Genomic DNA, 22085 nt, shown 5'->3' with positions numbered 1-22085 from the left:
TACCTCAAAAGCCATACAGACGCTGTAATCTGCCATACTTAGAGAGAGGGGGAGTGAGGTAGAAAAGGTGGCCTGAGGAGGAGGAAGGAGGGAGGACAATAGCCCTGGGACACTAACCATCCTGGGACATCTGGTGCTCCAGAATGACGTGGTGTGTGAAGGAGGTTGGAGGCCAAGGACCAACAGGTCACAGGAGGCCAAGGGCCAACGGGTCACAGGAGGCCAAGGGCCAACGGGTCACAGCAGGACACGGAGAGAGTTGTTTTTGTCTCAGTCATAAATGTAGTTCAAAATGATACACAGCAAAAATATATGGCAAGAACTTATTTTATCAATAAAACCCCATACTGTAACTCTCTCATATGTCCTGGTATGGATTTCAGCTAACAGTGTGCCAATTGTATAGATAGATGTTTGGCCCCAGTATAGACATATGAAAAGATTGAGGCTATCGAGTGGACGAGCGCACACAGGATCATCAATACTCAGGCTTTGTTTGTGCACGAAGCAAAAACCAATACAGATCTAATTGTCATTGTTTGTAACGTGACCCAGATAGATCAATGCAGAGCAATGTCATCTGGCAGCGTTGCATGTGACAGAGTACACAACACAGCCTGAGCATCTGAGCTAGTAGGCAGCGCTAGCGGCATGAGGTGTACACAGAGGCGTCATGCCCATAGGGGGCACGTGCCCCCTCAGATTTGTCCTGTTAAAAATAATAAGCATCATATTTTTTGGTTTCATTTTTTGCTGTAATAATACTAGCCACCTAGCAATTTTATGAAGTTGGCTTTAACTAGCCCAAACACACTAGGTTCCCAATCTCATAAATAGCTACCAAGAAGCCTATCAGGCTATCAGTCAAGTTAGAGTAGCTAGCTTGTCTAACTATCTTAGCTGGCATGCCTGCTGGCAAGGTTGGTAGACTAAGAAAAGCAAGCAATTACTAAATGTACTGAATAAGACTCACATTCCTTTCAATCTTTTACCCAGATTTAGGTAGAGAAGATTTGGTTTCTTTAACAAAATAGCCACCAGTCAGGAGGATATAGCAGAAAAACATTTATATATAATTAAATATAATAATTATGGCTATAGATTGCAGGAAAAACCTGTTTCAGGTGTTTGAAAAATGCCAATTCGCCAACTTTCCAACAGGGGCCTAGCCCCATTCTGGGCCACTCCCCAGTCATCCTTACGTACTTTATGCCCCCTCTGATGTTGGGATGCATGACACCCCTGAGTGTACCGTACGGCTTCCTCATACAGTATGTTTGCCTTCTGATCCATTGACGTGGATGTGATCCATTGCCTCGTGCCCACTGATGGTTAAACTAGCAGTGCCTCCATACCTCTTTAAAAAGGGGCAATCTTTGATTTTTTAAACTTTTAAATTCATGATAAAGCCATTGATTCTTGAAGAATGTAACTTAGAAAATGCCTCATGAGCTGAGTTCAAATGTGAGAGTGGTCACATTTCTCCAGCCCCACCCCTCAGCTGTTTACCGAAACAAATGACAGGGTGGTAGTTTTGTTATATTTCCAATCCCAGATTTCCCCTTTAAGGAATCCAGGTCAGAAAAGTCCCTGGCATGGGACACAGCGACAAACACCGGAAGAATTATAACTGAATCCTTGTAATGTTGTATCATGTAATATTTGTTCATGTGTAAATTAATCCCATAAGGGATTGGCTGCCAATCCTATAGATCTCCATTTTTATGGAACAGTCTGCCTACCCATGTGAGAGACGCAGACTCGGTCTCAACCTTTAAGTCTTTACTGAAGACTTATCTCTTCAGTAGGTCATATGATTGAGTGTAGTCTGGCCCAGGAGTGTGAAGGTGAACGGAAAGGCTCTGGAGCAACGAACCGCCCTTGCTGTCTCTGCCAGGCCGGTTCCCCTCTCTCCACTGGGATTCTCTGCCTCTAACCCTGTTACAGGGGCTGAGTCACTGGCTTGCTGGTGCTCTTTCATGCCGTCCCTAGGAGGGGTGCGTCACTTGAGTGGGTTGAGTTACTGACGTGATCTTCCTGTCTGGGTTGGCGCCCCCCCTTGGTTTGTGCTGTGGTGGAGACCTTTGTGGGTTATACTCGGCCTTGTCTCAGGATTGTAAGTTGGTGGTTGAGGATTTCCCTCTAGTGGTGCGGGGGCTGTGCTTTGGCAAAGTGGGTGGGGTTATATCCTTCCTGTTTGGCCCTGTCCGGGGGTTTCTTCGGATGGGGCCACAGTGTCTCCTGACCGCTCCTGTCTCAGCCTCCAGTATTTATGCTGCAGTAGTTTATGTGTCGGGGGGCTAGGGTCAGTTGGTTACCTGGAGTACTTCTCCTGTCTTATCCAGTGTCCTGTGTGAATTTAAGTATGCTCTCTCTAATTCTCTCGTTCTCTCTTTCTCTCTGAGAACCTGAGCCCTAGGACCATACGCCAGGACTACCGGGCATGATGACACCTTGCTGTCCCCAGTCCGCCTGGCCTTGCTGCTATTCCAGTTTCAACTGTTCTGCCTGCGGTTATGGAACCCCTACCTGTCCCAGACCTGCTGTTTTCAACTCTTAATGATCGGCTATGAAAAGCCAACTGAGATTTATTCCTGATTATTATTTGACCATGCTTGTCATTTATGAACATTTTGAAAATCTTGGCGCTCTCTAATTTTCTCCTTCTCTCTTTCTTTCTCTCGGAGGACCTGAGCCCTAGGACCATACGTCGGGACTACCGGCCGTGGTGACTCCTTGCTGTCCCCAGTCCGCCTGGCCTTGCTGCTATTCCAGTTTCAACTGTTCTGCCTGCGGTTATGGAACCCCTACCTGTCCCAGACCTGCTGTTTTCAACTCTTAATGATCGGCTATGAAAAGCCAACTGAGATTTATTCCTGATTATTATTTGACCATGCTTGTCATTTATGAACATTTTGAAAATCTTGGCTCTCTCTAATTTTCTCCTTCTCTCTTTCTTTCTCTCGGAGGACCTGGGCCCTAGGACCATGCGTCGGGACTGCCGCCCGTGGTGACTCCTTGCTGTCCCCAGTCCGCCTGGCCTTGCTGCTATTCCAGTTTCAGCTGTTCTGCCTGCGGTTATGGAACCGCCACCTGTCCCAGACCTGTTGTTTTTCAACTCTTGATGATCGGCTATGAAAAGCCAACTGAAAATTATTCATGATTATTATTTGACCATGCTTGTCACTTATGAACATTTTTGAACATCTTGGCATAGTTCTGTTATAATCTCCACCCGGCACAGCCAGAAGAGGACTGGCCACCCCTCATAGCCTGGTTCCTCTCTAGGTTTCTTCCTAGGTTTTGGCCTTTCTAGGGAGTTTTTCCTAGCCACCGTGCTTCTACACCTGCATTACTAGCTGTTTGGGGTTTTAGGCTGGGTGTCTGTACAGCACTTCAAGATATTAGCTGATGTACGAAGGGCTATATAAAATAAAATTGATTGATTAGCGATTTGACACCCCCAAAATTTACGAAATAATTTCATTTATTTCGGAAGGGTACAACTCGGGGTGCCCCCAACGGCAATATGGTGCCAGGTTTAGCCACAGAGCTGCTAAATTAAGTGTATGATAAAATTGTAATTTGCTCATTGAAAACCTTTTGGGGACTAGCAGCAGTCCATAGAGATCCTCTAAAATGTCCAAGGATATCCCTGGTTCCAGACTTTGCCAGACCTTGGTGTGGGACCATGTATTATGTGTTGGTTCTTAATGAATATGCTGAGATTTGACAGTAGAGTTTTGTAGTCACAGATTTCCTATAATTAAGGGTTCTATGCTTATTTTTATATGTAATTCTATGATTGTAGTATTGTAGGTGGTCTGGCTATAGACAATACTGTGCGACAGAACGCTACAAGATTATAGCAACAGAAACATAAATTGGGTTGATTAGCGCAACGGACCTGAGCTCATTACAGTCTGGTGTTCTATCACCAATTTAGTAAAAATGACCTCCCCTCCTCAAACGCTACCAGAAACTACTGTAAACAGAGCAGAGCGTGACCAGTTGAGTCACAAAAACAGTCACACAAAAGTGCACACACCCACGTAAACAGAAATGGATATACACACACACACTAATCCCCAGGGGGTGCAGAGCTCAATCTGGCCACTTTGGACTAGCCACATCCTGGGTGTGGTTGAAGCACCTCTTAAAACCAGAAATCTGCCTGCCTGCCACACACACGCTTACAAACACAGACACACACGTGCACTTACACACAACCCTAATTACAGACACACACACACACACACACTAATCTGTTGACAAACACCTCAAAATAACCAACACAGAATAAAACAGAGGTCATCACCAGTTTAACATTTAAGCTCTCAGAGGCCATTTCAGCAGTGCCATTTCAGTCGTCGGAGCCTATTTAGGAGCTGACACTAAAGTGAGTAAACAGCATTGGACATGGCTTTCAGCATTAGACACTGCCTTCCCATTGAGGCTTTCAGGCCAATTTCACACAGCTGGTAGAAGTGCTGGTGTCAGACGTGAGTGGAGGCTGTGACATTGTCGGGGCAGACTTAACTCACTTTTCCGCCTCTTCCCATTTTACCCCGGCAACAGGGAGTGGGAGTGCTGCGCTCGGGACCACTTTGTTGGCTGGATGAGCATGAGAGCCCGATTTGTGTGTGTGTGTGTTTGCCAAGTATGTGTGTGTGTGAGCTCGCCAATTGTATCTGTGTGTGTGTGTATGGTAGCTCGCCAAGTGTGTATGTGTGCCAGTGTGTTTTAGCGTGCAGGTGAGGACGCCAACCTAGCTTCAGCTACTACTGTACGCCTCCGCGTTGGCTGCTTTCTAAGAGTCACCTTGACTGAGCCTACTGTACTTCGCCCTGTTCCCACCACACACTTTGACCACAGTTTGCAGGAGCTTGCTGAGGATGCGCTTCGCTCACACACACACACCCTCCCTCTCCCCAATACACACACACACACACACACTAAATACAGAGCAATAAAAATGTTCCAACAGGCATCAGGAATTCTAAACGAATAGGTAAGTTGGGAGACAGAAAGAATAGGCCAAGTACATGAACAGCACTTAGGGACCTCATGTACTTCTGCTGTCAAATGAATAATCTTTACAGTCCTCCCCACGACATTATTTAATTAGCGTAAAAGCTAGCTGGCGCTTAAGCATTTATTTTCTGGGAAGTGGGTGATGTACTATGGAGTCAGTGCTTGGCCAAGCACACATAGATAAGCATGGCAGTGAACTTTTAAAGTCATGTTAAATGATTTATGGCATAATATATATATATATATATATATACAGTGGGGAGAACAAGTATTTGATACACTGCCGATTTTGCAGGTTTTCCTACTTACAAAGCATGTAGAGGTCTGTCATTTTTATCATAGGTACACTTCAACTGTGAGAGACGGAATCTAAAACAAAAATCCAGAAAATCACATTGTATGATTTTTAAGTAATTAATTTGCATTTTATTGCATGACATAAGTATTTGATCACCTACCAACCAGTAAGAATTCCGGCTCTCACAGACCTGTTAGTTTTTCTTTAAGAAGCCCTCCTGTTCTCCACTCATTACCTGTATTAACTGCACCTGTTTGAACTCGTTACCTGTATAAAAGACACCTGTCCACACACTCAATCAAACAGACTCCAACCTCTCCACAATGGCCAAGACCAGAGAGCTGTGTAAGGACATCAGGGAAAAATTGTAGACCTGTACAAGGCTGGGATGGGCTACAGGACAATAGCCAAGCAGCTTGGTGAGAAGGCAACAACTGTTGGCACAATTATTAGAAAATGGAAGAAGTTCAAGATGACGGTCAATCACCCTCGGTCTGGGGCTCCATGCAAGATCTCACCTCGTGGGGCATCAATGATCATGAGGAATGTGAGGGATCAGCCCAGAACTACACGGCAGGACCTGGTCAATGACCTGAAGAGAGCTGGGACCACAGTCTCAAAGAAAACCATTAGTAACACACTACGCCGTCATGGATTAAAATCCTGCAGCGCACGCAAGGTCCCCCTGCTCAAGCCAGCGCATGTCCAGGCCCGTCTGAAGTTTGCCAATGACCATCTGGATGATCCAGAGGAGGAATGGGAGAAGGTCATGTGGTCTGATGAGACAAAAATAGAGCTTTTTGCTCTAAACTCCACTCGCCGTGTTTGGAGGAATAGAAGGATGAGTACAACCCCAAGAACACCATCCCAACCGTGAAGCATGGAGGTGGAAACATCATTCTTTGGGGATGCTTTTCTGCAAAGGGGACAGGACGACTGCACCGTATTGAGGGGAGGATGGATGGGGCCATGTATCGCGAGATCTTGACCAACAACCTCCTTCCCTCAGTAAGAGCATTGAAGATGGGTCGTGGCTGGGTCTTTCAGCATGACAACGACCCGAAACACACAGCCAGGGCAACTAAGGAGTGGCTCCGTAAGAAGCATCTCAAGGTCCTGGAGTGGCCTAGCCAGTCTCCAGACCTGAACCCAATAGAAAATCTTTGGAGGGAGCCGAAAGTCCGTATTGCCCAGCGACAGCCCCGAAACCTGAAGGATCTGGAGAAGGTCTGTATGGAGGAGTGGGCCAAAATCCCTGCTGCAGTGTGTGCAAACCTGGTCAAGAACTACAGGAAACGTATGATCTCTGTAATTGCAAACTAAGGTTTCTGTACCAAATATTCAGTTCTGCTTTTCTGATGTATCAAATACTTATGTCATGCAATAAAATGCAAATTAATTACTTAAAAATCATACAATGTGATTTTCTGGATTTTTGTTTTAGATTCCGTCTCTCACAGTTGAAGTGTACCTATGATAAAAATTACAGACCTCTACATGCTTTGTAAGTAGGTAAACCTGCAAAATTGTCAGTGTATCAAATACTTGTTCTCCCCACTGTATATATACACACACACACATATACAGTTGAATTCGGGAGTTTACATACACCTTAGCCAATTACATTTAAACTTAGTTTCACAATTCCTGACATTTTATCCTAATTCCCTGTCATAGGTCAGTTAGGATCACCACTTTATTTTAAGAATGTGAAATGTCAGAATAATAGTAGACAGAATTATTTATTTCAGATTTGATCTCTTCATCACATTCCCAGTGGGTCAGAAGTTTACATACACTCAATTAGTATTTGGTAGCATTGCCTTTAAATTGTTTAACTTGGGTCAAACATTTTGGGTAGCCTTCCACAAGCTTCCCACAATAAGTTGGGTGAATTTTGGCCCATTCCTCCTGACAGAGCTGGTGTAACTGAGTCAGGTTTGTAGCCCCCCTTGCTCGCACACACTTTTTCAGTTCTGCCCACAAATTTTCTATAGGATTGAGGTCAGGGCTTTGTGATGGCCACTCGAATACCTTGACTTTGTTGTCCTTAAGCCATTTTGCCACAACTTTGGAAGTATGCTTGTGGTCATTGTCCATTTGGAAGACCCATTTGCGACCAAGCTTTAACTTCCTGACTGATGTCTTGAGATGTTTCTTCAATATATCCACATAATTTTCCTTCCTCATGATGCCATCTATATTGTGAAGTGCACCAGTCCCTCCTGCAGCAAAGCACCCCCACAACATGATGCTGCCACCCCCGTGCTTCACGGTTGGTATGGTGTTCATCGGCTTGCAAGCCTCTCCCTTTTTCCTCCAAACATAACAATGGTCATTATGGCCAAACAGTTCCATTTTTGTTTCATCAGACCAGAGGACATTTCTCCAAAAAGTATGATCTTTGCAGTTGTAAACCGTAGTCTAGCTTTTTTTAATGGCGGTTTTGGAGCAGTGGCTTCTTCCTTGCTAAGCGGCCTTTCAGGTTATGTCGATATAGGACTCGTTTTATTGTGGATATAGATACTTTTGTACCCGTTTCCTCCAGCATTTTCACAAGGTCCTTTGCTGTTGTTCTGGGATTGATACTTTTCGCACCAAAGCACGTTCATCTCTAGGATACAGAACGTGTCTCCTTCCTGAGCGGTATGACGGCTGCGTGGTCCCATGGTGTTTATACTTGCGTACTATTGTTTGTACAGATGAACGTGGTACCTTCAGGCGTTTGGGAATTGCTCCCAAGGATGAACCAGGCTTGTGGAGGTCAACTATTTTTTTTCTGAGGTCTTGGCTGATTTCTTTTGATGTTCCCATGATGTCAAGCAAAGAGGCACTGAGTTTGAAGGTAGGCCTTGAAATACATCCACAGGTACACCTCCAATTGACTCAAATGTTGTCAATTAGCCTATCAGAAGCTTCTAAAGCCATGACATCATTTTATGGAATTTTTCAAGCTGTTTAAAAGGCACAGTCAACTTAGTGTATGTAAACTTCTGACCAACTGGAATTGTGATACAGTGAATTATAAGTGAAATAATCTGTCTGTAAACAATTGTTGGAAAAATGACTTGTGTCATGCACAAAGTAGATGTCCTAACCGACTTGCCAAAACGAGTTTTAATGACTCCAACCTAAGTGCATGTAAACTTCTGACTTCAACTGTATATATATATATATATATACACACACACAGTTGAAGTCAGAAGTTTACATACACTTAGGTTGGAGTCATTAAAACTCGTTTTGGCAAGTCGGTTAGGACATCTACTTTGTGCATGACACAAGAAATTGTGTCACTTCCTTTCAAACTAAAATTAGATTTTTGCATATTTTCAGTTGCTCCATTTTTCTTATTCTGTTAGATAGCAGCACACGGTCACCATCTGTCTCTTATGTGCAGCGCTTTAGGCTGCTCGGGGCCAAGCACATTCTGCCAGTTGGGAGTTGAACCTTGCCATATCCGGAGAGACGCTCCTGTAAGGACAACAGCTGCGTGAGTTGAAAAACTCACTCACTGCCTCCTGGGCCTCTGTACCATGTCAGAATAACTGGTTTTATTGTATCAAATACTGCATTTACACAGGCAGCCCAATTCTGATCTTTTGTCAAATTAGTGGCAAAAGAGCTGATCTGATTGGTCAAAGACCAATTGGTGGAAAAAGATCAGAATTAAACACAGCCTTGTTTCTCTATGTCTAATCGATTACAACAACACCTCCAACCTCTGTACCTCATTGTTTCCATCACAGGGGCTCAGTTCTTGTGATTGCACCACAATGAGGTGGTCAAAGTGGGGGTCAGTTTGAGTGTGTTGAGATATCCGTTTGAATCCACTTTTTAAATCAAGTTTGATATGATTCAAATTGGATATGAATCCACAGTTCTGCCTAGATAACAATACAACATTTACATCTTCATGCAAAGTCAATAAATCCAAGCATATTACGTTAGCATTTTCAAATGAATATTGGCAGCTATGCGCTTCCATACTAAACAGCTTGTCTAATAGATTCTATGTGAATGTAAACTGGGCAGCTTGTAGATGTGGAGTGGCTCTCATAAATGAATATTGGCAGCCATATGCTTCCATACTAAAACAGCTTGTCTAATAGATTCTATGTGAATGTAAACTGGGCAACTTGTGGAGTGGCTCTTACTATTCTGGCAGTGGACTCCGTCAAAGCCATCTTGGCACTTGCAGATGTACTCGCTGAAGACGTCCCCTCGGCGTGACTGACCAGTCACCTCACAGATGGCATCGTTCTTGCAGGGGTTGGGGTTGCAGGGCCCTGGGAAGTAAATATAACTTATTATTAACCCTTATTGTACCAGGTAGGCTGACCGTGATCAAATTCTCTTTTTACAGCAATGACCTAGGGCAGAGTTGCAAGGGAGGGGGAGAGGGAATGATCGTATTAGGATTGGAAATACAGTGTAGTAAATCTTCCTCTAACACTGTCTATGTAAAATCTGTCGGTGTATAACACCTTGATGAAGCCTCTGAAAACACCCAATGAAGACTTCCTATAAGCATTCATAACAGCTTGGGATTTTATTAGGATTCCCATTAACTGACCTCATAACGAAAGCAAGTCTTCCTGGGATCCGACACATAACGAAAAAAATACATTACAGACAAAAATACTTTACAATTTACATAGAGAAATGATTAACATGTATGAATTACAGACAGTTGAAATACCTGAGAGGTAACATTTAATAATTATATTCAGGGATCAGTATTTGTCCAGTCATGTTTGATCTCATTAGATGTATATATTTTTTTTAAGTGTTTTCTTGAATGTGAATTTACTTTTTGCTTGGGAAATATGAGTTGGTATAACTGGCTTACATATAACTTTACAAATGAATGACTATCCTTGATACTCAATTCAAAGACCTATAATGCAGATATGAATACTGTTCTTTCTCCGTACCAGCCTCTGTGTCGTTGCAGGTGTCACCGGTGTATCCGTCGGGGCAGATACAGATGAAGGGGGCTCCGGCCCCGGTCACACAGATCCCTCCGTTACTGCAGACATTTACCTCACAGTAGTCACCTGGGGGAGAGAGGAACAGTGAGCATTATTGAAGTCAAAAGACCTCTTTCTCAAGGGAGAAAGGCGATTGTTTATTTAAACAATGTATACAGGTCGGCATTGACACAATGTTTTCCCATAGTGAACAATGTTTCTAGCCTTCCTACAAAGTTAATAAATTAACCTTAATTAGGTCAAAAGATCCTAACGTATTGGGAAAACAAATATAATACATACATTTGCCTGTTACACATTGTGACGATTTCACATTCATAAATGTTTTAGCGTAGCAATATGGCCAGTTGGCTTTCCCTGAGGGGGGAGAGAGAGAGAGAGAGGGAGGGTCTGATAGTTTGGCATTTCCTGTCTGTGGTGACACAGAGTGATTGAGATAACACACTGACACCACACCGTATACTCGCACTTATCCAGAGCGACTCACAGGAGCAACTAGGGTTAAGTGCCTTACTCAAGGGCACATCAGAATGTATCTAATCGGCTTGGGGATTTGAACCAGCGACCTTTCGGTTACTGGTCCAACGCTGTTAACGGATAGCCTACCTGCCACCCGTATTAGGCCAAGGGATGATACAGCACTGACTGTCATGAGTGGCTTGGCTGCGCTGGCCTAGCCTGCTGACACGGCAATACTAGACACAGACACTGGATGTTTCCAGTCACTAGTGTCTCTGGCTCCACTGTTGTCAGTTAGCCCACAGCATGTCAAGCTTTAGACATGATGCCCACAGGAGGGAATCAGACCCTGCATCCCAATAATCTTTACTTTCTCCTGAAGTGTGTTCTTGTACACTGCTCTCCCACAAGTGTAAAACCATTGGATTGGAGTAGAAATGGGCGACAGGGAGTTTCCACCATATTTCTCATTGAGGAAATACAGAGTACTAGGGTAAAAAGGAAGCAATGAGGGGAAATCTGTGTTTAAAACAAAATGTTGATTGTAGATTAGACAACAGGGAAAAGTGCAGTCTCCAATATAGACAGTGATAATTCAGAAGGAACTTTGACAGTAAGTGGGGAACACTAGATTGCTATGAACTATTGCTTAAGACACTGTAGACTTGGCTCTTTCCTAAATGGACACTAACCATTTGGATAATGTTCAAGGAAGTTGAGGTAAAACATAGACAATCTGTATATAGGCCATCCAATTGCTAATTATTGGTTCAACATAAAGTGAAAAAAAGCTCATGTTCACAATTATACAGTTAGTGCCCTAAACAGACTCTTCCAGACTGCTGCCTCATATTTAGTTCACAGACGCCCACCTCAAACATAGGTTGGAAAGTCGTAGTAGAAGAGTGTTTGGAAAACTACTGTAAACTCCTGGAGGCTGTCATTTTGCTGAGGTTATAGTTCTTCTCAGCGGTCCTAGAGAGCCTGGCCTCCCACAAGGCCATGGTGAAAATGGCACATTCATGAGAGACTCCAAACTTCCTGTGTCTCAGTCTTTCCCCCTTCTATATTTCTCTGGCATCAAAACACACCAGAACCTCTGTGCAAAGTTTATCCAAGTTGAACACGGCTCAAAGACGTGCCCGTGGAGCTCATGTCTTCATATCCTGTTTTGGGAACAGACTAAATGTGGTTTCAGTACAGTAGCTCCCCTTTAAGTGAAGAGACATTGGCCCTGTTCAAATACTTTAAAGTCCACACATCCTTCCTCATTCTCTAGAGGTCATCACAGATCATAAGTGTTTGATTTCGATAAGATAAAGAAAATCTGCCACCTAATTGCTTTCCCCAATCTAACAAATTCAGATGTGAGGAAAGGATGCATTTCAAAGTATTCAAAAAGAGGGTCATCGTCCAAGACCTTTTGGTCTTCCTCAGTCGGATCTTCATTTTTAGGTAGGGGAATTACAAATGCCATCCATCTTCTTCTTCACAATGTACTGTCTCTATTTGGCAAGAACCTCCTAATAGAAATAGATACTGGACAGATGTGAGTGCGTGATACATTTGCACCAACATCCTTTTTCGAAATGTAGCCTAAAGCCAAGTCATCAACATGCATTTCCCAGGGATATCAGTGTTACAGTGGTGTCATGGCCTTGATGGTGTTTTGACTCTCAGTCTCTGGAGAGTTGCAACATGGCAAAGCCTTGGCTGGCAGCACCCACACAACCTTATCTAAATGTTTCTGTCTGTTTATCTTCAGGAAGGAATAAAAGCCTCCCTCTTCCTACAAAAGCTCCTTCAGAAAAACCTTGATAGCTAAGCAAAATGTAGGCCTAGTCCATGTTGAAAGAATGACCTTCTGAACAATGACCTAACTGGGTCGTGTTGGTACACAAAATTTGTGCTGATAGTACCTTGCCGTTTCACAGAGTTTTCTTTTATATGGTGCCTACTGAGAACGGCCCTGGTTTTACAAGCTGATCTGTGGATCATGTGCTACTTACAGGGTTTGTGAGGAAATTCAATTAGGGACACAATTATTGTCAAATGGTTAAGGCTTAGAAATGGTGGTCTAACCACAATGACTCCCTAGAAATTCCCTTTACCTCATGTAGTAACCAAAAAAAGTGTTAAACAAATCAAAATATATTTTAAATTTGAGATTCTTCAAAGTAGCAATCCTTTTCCTTGATGACAGCTTCGCAAACTCTTGGCATTCTTTCAACCAGCTTCATGAGATAGTTACCTGGAATGCATTTCAGTTAACAGGTGTGCCTTGTTAAAAGTTAATTTGTGGAATTTCTTCCCTTCTTAATGCGTTTGAGCCAATCAGTTGTGTTGTGACAAGGTAGGGGTGGTATACAGAAGATAGCCCTAATTGGTAAAAACCCACGTCCATTTTATGGCTAGAACAGCTCAAATAAGCAAAAGAGAAACAGTCTTTCAATTTTCGCCTAAAATGACATACCCAAAGCTAATAGCTGCCTGTAGCTCAGGCCCTGAAGCAAGGATATGCATTTTATTGGTACCATTAGAAAGGAAACACTTTGAAGTTTGTGGAAATGTGAAAGGAATGTAGGAGAATATAACACATTAGATGTGGTATAAGATTTTTTTTTTGGCACCATCATCTTTGAAATGCAAGAGAAAGGCCATAATGTATTATTCCAGCCAAGGTGCAATTTAGATTTTGGCCACTAGAGATGGCAGCAGTGTATGTGCAATGTTTTAGTCTGATCCAATGAACCATTGCATTTCTGTTCAAAATGTTGTATCATGACTGCCCAAATGTGCCTAATTTGTTCATTAATAAATGTTCATGTTCAAAACTGTACACTCTCCTCAAACAATAGCACAGTATTATTTCCCTGTATTAGCTACTGTAAATTGGACAGTGCCGTTAGATTAACAAGATTTTAAGCTTTCTGCCAATATCTGTGACAATACAGAGGCGGATGCAAGATGCAAGCAACGATGGTTTAATGAATACAGTTTACAGCAGCAACAGGACAGACAGACTGTACTCAGACGGAATCCGACCCAGGGACTAGGGCGCATCTTCCGATGATAGCGTGCTGAGAAATCCAGGGGAGTGTGTCCGGATGGGTAGGAAGGAGCACAGAAGATAATCCACACAAGGGCGGCGAGAGAATGAGCACGGACACACGACACAACCTCAGGGAAGTAACAACAATCTGACAACAAGAAACACTGGTTACAGAACATATAAAGGGAAGATAAGTGATTCCAGCTGGCGCAGACAATCAGGCCGAGATTGGGAACCACGCCCACACAAACACGAGAGAGAGAGAGAGAGAGAGAGAGAGAGAGAGAGAGAGAGAGAGAAAAAGAGAAAGAGAGAGGGAGGCAGTGGATTCATGAACCGTGACAATATCAGATATGTCTATGTCCTGGGAAATGTTCTTGTTACTTACTAATTCTAACCACATTAGCCTATGTTAGCTTAACCGTCCCGCAGGGGACCCACCAATCCTGAAGAAGTTTTAAGACATAAAAGGTCAGTCAATCCGGAAAATCTCAAGAACTTTTAAAGTTTCTTCAAGGGCCGTTGCAAAAACCATCAAGCGCTATGATGAAACTGGCTCTCATGAGGACCACCACAGGAAAGGAAGACCCTGACTTACCTCTACTGCTGAGGATAAGTTCATTAGAGTTACCAGCCTCAGAAATTGCAGCCCAAATGAATGCTTCAAAGAGTTCTAGCAACAGACACATCTCAACATTGACTGTTCAGAGGAGACTACGTGAAATCAGGCCTCCATGGTCGAATTGCTGCAAAGAAACCACTACTAAAAAACACCAATAAGAAGAAGACACTTGCTTTGATCAAGAAACACCAGCAATGGACATTAGACCGGTGGAAATCTGATCTGTCCATTGGTCTGAGGAGTCCAAATCTGAGATTGTTAATTTTAGGACACCTTTTCGGTATATACATTTTTTGTTTTTAATTATTTGATAAAATATAGAATTTGGCCTTCAGTACTATAGTCCATAGAAATGCACTGAATTACACATTCATAAAATAAATCGTAAGTTATAAGATTAAGTGACTGTCCTATATCTAGGAGTTAAGAATGCTCAGGAAATATTTTTGATTTTTAAGGACACATATTTAACCCCTTATTTTTGTTGTCACAAAACTACCTCTATACTTCGATTCATTTGTACGGGTTACATTCAGACACGTTTTGTGGGGGTCGTGGAGCGAGCTGGAGAACACCATTGTGTTCGTGAGAGTCTCCCCTTTCCAAAAATAGGTGATATAAGTTTGTAGCCCAAACGGTTCGGACACTACAGACAGAAGTTGGCACATCAGTGTTACCGACATCAGACGAGTCCCGTGGGGCTTGTGGAGGTCGTAGAACAACAACAACAAAAAAACGGAGAAAGCACTGTGTTCGTGGGAGTCATCTTTCCATGAAGTGGTCATATTCTTTTTGTAGGCCAAACCGTTAGAACGCTACAGACGTTTTTGTGAGAAGACTGATTTTCAGGATGTCTCATGGTCAGACAAACACCACTGTAGCTCAGTCACCTTCAATCGCAGATGGGGAAGGACGACATTGGTGGATGTGGTGGATTGAGACACAGTCCATGCAAAAAAACATCTCTGTAACTTAAACTGACGGATTGTGATGGGGATTTTTTAAATGATCTTACATAGATTGACGCACGGATGCACCAATAGACTCTTAATTAATAAGCTCTGTAACTTTTCAAGAAGAAAATACATTTTTCCCATTAACATTATTAAAACGGCTACATTTTTCTTAACTTTTATTTTCTCCTCTAAGTAAGCAACTCTTCACAAACACAACTGATTCTGTATTGTGAAACAGCCCAAGACCAATTTCAAATGCATTACTTTGTTCAGCTAAAGTCACCCAACCAACATAAAATGATAATAGGGAAGTGGTTTATTAGTTTCTATAGGACTTGGGGTCAACAAATTTCCGTGATAACCTGTGGCTTTTCGTTATAGCTAAAGTTTCACTTTAATTTATTGAGAAATGACAGTTTCATTTTTCTGACTCATTGGCAGTAGGTTATGGAATTGGAATTTCAGTATACTTCCTGAATCGACTGAAATTAAATGGTATTGACCCCAACCCTTATAGTCAGTATTGAAAGAAGATGGAGACAGAGCATAGGGTGGAGTTTAGAAGGGCATTGCTGAATCCTTGGCAGCAGTGGGATTATTAACATGTTTGATCAGCTGAACTGTTTGATCAGCCTCTCTCAACAGCTGAAGTGTTGAGTTCGGGAAGGAAGGAAGTCTCTGAGGAGACTAAAGCTAAAGACCCTTTATCATACTCATTGATTACATTTCATCTCTGTGAGTGTAAAAAAAAAAATATATATATTTAGCACATGTATTGGCCAATGAGGAAAAGTTAATAGTAGTTGAATAAACATGCCCTGATAAAAGTGTCTGCAGTGGGGGTTTTAAAGGGATACTGTGAGATTTAAGTTGTTTTTCTACTTACCCAGAGTCAGACAAACTCATGGATACCATATTTATGTCATCTGAGTGAAGAAAAACACAGTATACCAAGATACTTTGTTGACATTTTTATAACAGCTTAGAAATTGGTGACCTCTCTCTGTTCACATAACACCAACAGGATCCCATGGCTGCCACCAAATGTGACACTATTATGAACCAACCAGAGAGTCATTCAGCTCAGTGTGGCTGCCAGGGTTGGCGCACAGGACATTGTGTTATAATGAACTCTGGTGAGTAACAGCCCAGGTCTTTCCCATGTACCAGGTCCCTGCTGGTCCAAATACCAGACAAAGGCTGTGGCGTCCCAAATGGCACCCTATTCCCAACATAGTGCACTCATTTCAACAAGAGCACTACGAACCATGTTAAAAGTGCACTATATAGAGAATAGGGTGCCATTTGGTACGAAACCAAAAAATACCCTGAGCCACAGCCACATGACTCTAATCAAGAAGTACACAGGTTGAGACAAAGAGAGTGGATTTGAGTTCACTGAGGGATCAGCAGCTCGGGATTTAAGGCAGGCAGAAACACTCCCGACTCACATTAACTCTATAATGAGGGGTGTGAGTTAGCAAGGCTAGGTATTTGGTGTTTTATTAGGATCCCCATTAGCTGTTGCAAAAGGAGCAGCTACTCCTTCCTAGGGTCCATACAAAATATGACATAATACAGAACATTAATAGACAACAACAGCTCAAGGATAGAACAAATTGAAAAATGCCACCCATAGCCTACATATCAATACTGTATATACAGTGGGGAGAACAAGTATTTGATACACTGCCGATTTTGCAGGTTTTCCTACTTACAAAGCATGTAGAGGTCTGTCATTTTTATCATAGGTACACTTCAACTGTGAGAGACGGAATCTAAAACAAAAATCCAGAAAATCACATTGTATGATTTTTAAGTAATTAATTTGCATTTTATTGCATGACATAAGTATTTGATCACCTACCAACCAGTAAGAATTCCGGCTCTCACAGACCTGTTAGTTTTTCTTTAAGAAGCCCTCCTGTTCTCCACTCATTACCTGTATTAACTGCACCTGTTTGAACTCGTTACCTGTATAAAAGACACCTGTCCACACACTCAATCAAACAGACTCCAACCTCTCCACAATGGCCAAGACCAGAGAGCTGTGTAAGGACATCAGGGATAAATTGTAGACCTGTACAAGGCTGGGATGGGCTACAGGACAATAGCCAAGCAGCTTGGTGAGAAGGCAACAACTGTTGGCACAATTATTAGAAAATGGAAGAAGTTCAAGATGACGGTCAATCACCCTCGGTCTGGGGCTCCATGCAAGATCTCACCTCGTGGGGCATCAATGATCATGAGGAATGTGAGGGATCAGCCCAGAACTACACGGCAGGACCTGGTCAATGACCTGAAGAGAGCTGGGACCACAGTCTCAAAGAAAACCATTAGTAACACACTACGCCGTCATGGATTAAAATCCTGCAGCGCACGCAAGGTCCCCCTGCTCAAGCCAGCGCATGTCCAGGCCCGTCTGAAGTTTGCCAATGATCATCTGGATGATCCAGAGGAGGAATGGGAGAAGGTCATGTGGTCTGATGAGACAAAAATAGAGCTTTTTGCTCTAAACTCCACTCGCCGTGTTTGGAGGAATAGAAGGATGAGTACAACCCCAAGAACACCATCCCAACCGTGAAGCATGGAGGTGGAAACATCATTCTTTGGGGATGCTTTTCTGCAAAGGGGACAGGACGACTGCACCGTATTGAAGGGAGGATGGATGGGGCCATGTATCGCGAGATCTTGACCAACAACCTCCTTCCCTCAGTAAGAGCATTGAAGATGGGTCGTGGCTGGGTCTTCCAGCATGACAACGACCCGAAACACACAGCCAGGGCAACTAAGGAGTGGCTCTGTAAGAAGCATTTCAAGGTCCTGGAGTGGCCTAGCCAGTCTCCAGACCTGAACCCAATAGAAAATCTTTGGAGGGAGCTGAAAGTCCGTATTGCCCAGCGACAGCCCCGAAACCTGAAGGATCTGGAGAAGGTCTGTATGGAGGAGTGGGCCAAAATCCCTGCTGCAGTGTGTGCAAACCTGGTCAAGAACTACAGGAAACGTATGATCTCTGTAATTGCAAACTAAGGTTTCTGTACCAAATATTCAGTTCTGCTTTTCTGATGTATCAAATACTTATGTCATGCAATAAAATGCAAATTAATTAATTAAAAATCATACAATGTGATTTTCTGGATTTTTGTTTTAGATTCCTTCTCTCACAGTTGAAGTGTACCTATGATAAAAATTACAGACCTCTACATGCTTTGTAAGTAGGAAAACCTGCAAAATTGTCAGTGTATCAAATACTTGTTCTCCCCACTGTACACACAAAATATTGAGGTCAAATAGGGGAAAGGTGCCGTGAGGTGTTGCTTTATGTTATTTTTAAACCAGGTTTGATGTTCATTTGAGCAATATGAGATGGAAGGGAGTTCCATGCAATAATGGCTCTGCATAATACTATACGCTTTCTTGAATTTGTTATGGATTTGGGGACTGTGAAAAGACCCCTGGTGGCATATCTGTGGCAGTAAGTGACTATGCAAACAATTTGGGATTTAACACAATGTTTCTTATGAAAATAAGAAGTGATGCAGTCAGTCTCTCTTCAACTCTTAGCTGAGAGAGACTGGCATGTTTAGTTTTTATATTATCCCTCTGATTACAATGAAGAGCAAGACGTGCTGCTCTGTTCTGAGCCAGCTGCAGCTTAACTAGGTCTTTTACTTTGCAGCACTTATCTTGATTATTGTCCAGTCATGTTTAAGACAAAACTAGAGCCTGCAGGACTTCGGAGTTTGGTGTCAAAAAAGCAAGACATCTATTATGGACAGACCTCTCTCCATGTTTTAACCATGACAGTTTACAATCTAAGGTAACACCAAGTAATTTAGTCTCCTCAACTTGTTCAACAGCCACACCACTCATTACCAGATTCAGCTGAAATCTAGAACTTAGGGAATGATTTGTACCATATACAGTGCGCTTAGATTTAGAGATGTTCAGGACCAGTTTATTACTGGCCACCCATTCCAAAAGGGACTGCAACTCCTTGTTAAAGGTTTCAGTGACTTCACTAGCTGTGGTTGAATCATCAGCATACAGTGCATTCAGAAAGTATTCAGACCCCTTGACTTTTTCCACATTTTGTTACGTTACAGCATTATTCTAAAATGGATTACATTTTTTTTTTCATCAATCAACACACAATACCTCATTATGACAAACCAAAAACAGGTTTTTAGAAATGTTTGCAAATGTATTAAAAATAAAAAAGCTGAAATATCATATTTACATAAGTATTCAGACCCTTTACTCAGTACTCCCACTTCTCCCCTCTGACGTTCGACGTCACCGGTTTACTAACCACCATTCCTGGCAACGATCATTACACGCACCTAGCTCCATCATGAGGCACACCTGGACTCCATTACCTCACTCATTACCTCCCCTTTATCTGGCACTCCCTTAGGTTCATTCCCCAGGCAATATTGACAATGTGTTTCATGTCCGTACGCATCTCTTGTATTGGTCCATGTTCCGTTTATTATTAAAAACTCACCACCTGCACTTGCTTCCCGACTCCCAGCGTCTCCGACACAGAATACTGCCTCAACAAATGGAAGCAGCAGGAAATCAGGACATCTCCCAGACGGTTGATGAACAGGGATACCTACTTCGTCAACACCATGACCAGCTGGTGCAACTGGGGAAGGCTATGGAAGAGGTTCTTCGAGGTCTTCAATGTCTCAAACATACCCGAGAGGCGTTGCCTTCAACTAGCGGAGAATACTCTGCCACCAGTCGACACAGCGAGCCAGAACACAAGTCCATTCAGCAGTCCACTCAGGTCAGCGATGCCCGTCTGTCCCTCCCGGATAAATATGATGGAACCCCATCTAAATGCTGTGGCTTCCTACTCCAGTGCTCCCTCTCTTTTGCGCACCAGATGGGAGCCCCACCACTGAAAAGGTCCAAGGTTGACACGGTTATTTCTCTGCTGACTGGGCGGGCATTGGAGTGGGCTACGGCTGTCTGAGAGAGAGTAGAGGAGGAGCTGGTTTAGTAAGAGAGGTTCATGGACTGTAGCAGCATCCAGCGGACTGAAGCAGGTTCTAACGGATGGAATGAGCCGGCGCTCCGTACGCTATTCAGAAGAGGACTGCGCGAGGAAGTCCAGACGGAACTGGCATGTCGAGATGACAACCTCTCCTTGGATGCACTCATCGCGATGGCCATCTGGATAACCTACTTCGGGAGCATCGGTACCCTCATCGCTTCTCTCCCTCCCTCAGTGACCACTCTGTATCAGAGCCTGAACCCATGGAGGTAGGGGTCACAAGACTCCCCGCGGCTGAACGACGTAGACGGAAACAGCTGGGGCTCCTTTCCTAAGGAGGGGTCCAGCAGTGTCCGGTACGTTCTACCTCGGAATCCACGAGAGCAGAGGGACGGTCACGTGATCTTCCACCTCCTGGAACAGGTGTATCTCATCTGCATAATTTTCTTCCAGACCCTTTTTTAGTGTTGATAACACTAGCTGGCTGTCCCTCATGTACTGTTTCTACAGCGCTAGTGGATTTCAGTGCTGCGGGGAACTTTATTGACCAGACTCTTGAATCCTCCCTCAACATCACCTCATACCCGCTCTCCTCTCAGTTTCTGGTTCAAGCCCTGGATAATCGACCACTAGGATCGGGAACCATTACACACACACACATCACCACTCATAAGGAAAACATTCCTTTCTTCTTAATTAGTGCTCCAGTTTGCAAGATCATCCTCTGCCTCCCATGGCTCCAACGCCATAACCCCACCATCTCATGGTCGAGGATGAAAATCATGGACTGGGCTCCCAAATGCCAGAGAACCTGCCTTCCCACAGTCGTATCCCCTGTGGACTGGGACGTACAGTGCCTTGCAAAAGTATTCACCCCCCTTGGTGTTTTTCCTATTTTGTTGCATTACAACCTGTAATTTAAATGGATATTTATTTGGATTTTATGTAATGGACATACACAAAATTGTCCAAATTGGTGAAGTGAAATGAAAAAATATATCTTGTTTAAAAAAAAGAAAGTTAAACGGAAAAGTGGTGTGTGCATATGTATTCACCCTTTGCTATAATGCCCCTAAATAAGATCTGGTGCAACCAATTACCTTCAGAAGTCACATAATTAGTTAAATAAAGTCACCTGTGTGCAATCTAAGTGTCACATGATCTCTTTTTTTTTTTTATCTCAGTATATATACACACCTGTTCTGAAAAGGCCCCAGAGTCTGCAACACCACTAAGCAAGGGGCACCACCAAGCAAGTGGCACCATGAAGACCAAGGAGCTCTCCAAACAGGTCAGGGACAAAGTTGTGGAGAAGTACAGATCAGGGTTGGGTTATAAAAAAATATCCCAAACGTTGAACATCCCACGGAGCACCATTAAATCCATTATTAAACAAATGGAAAGAATATGGCACCACAACAAACCTGCCAAGAGAGGGCCGCCCACTAAAACTCACGGACCAGGCAAGGAGGGCATTAATCAGAGAGGCAACAAAGAGACCAAAGATAACCCTGAAGGAGCTGCAAAGCTCCACAGCAGAGATTGGAGTATCTGTCCATAGGACCACTTTAAGCCGTGCACTCCACAGAGCTGGGCTTTATTGAAGAGTGGACAGAGAAAAAGCCATCTGTGGCATGACTTAAATATTGTTGTACACCAGCGGAA

At 43.2% G+C, this 22085-nt stretch overlaps 1 protein-coding gene across 2 annotated transcripts in view; it reads right to left on the bottom strand.

Moving 5' to 3' along the window:
* mfge8b (milk fat globule EGF and factor V/VIII domain containing b) overlaps positions 1 to 22085 on the bottom strand; it is a 49254-nt gene that overhangs the window by 16821 nt on the left and 10348 nt on the right. For both annotated transcript variants that reach the window (XM_071326675.1, XM_071326676.1), the window contains exons 2-3: positions 10270 to 10392; positions 9490 to 9621 (exon numbers count right to left, since the gene is read on the bottom strand). In XM_071326675.1, coding sequence (XP_071182776.1) covers positions 9490 to 9621; positions 10270 to 10392 — 255 coding nt within the window. The remainder of the gene's footprint in view (positions 1 to 9489; positions 9622 to 10269; positions 10393 to 22085) is intronic.

This window comes from Salvelinus alpinus, chromosome 9, assembly GCF_045679555.1.
Source record: "Salvelinus alpinus chromosome 9, SLU_Salpinus.1, whole genome shotgun sequence".
Classification (NCBI taxonomy): Eukaryota; Metazoa; Chordata; class Actinopteri; order Salmoniformes; family Salmonidae; genus Salvelinus; species Salvelinus alpinus.
Note: the sequence above shows the minus strand (reverse complement) of the source record. Positions and strands in the feature narration are given on the sequence as shown.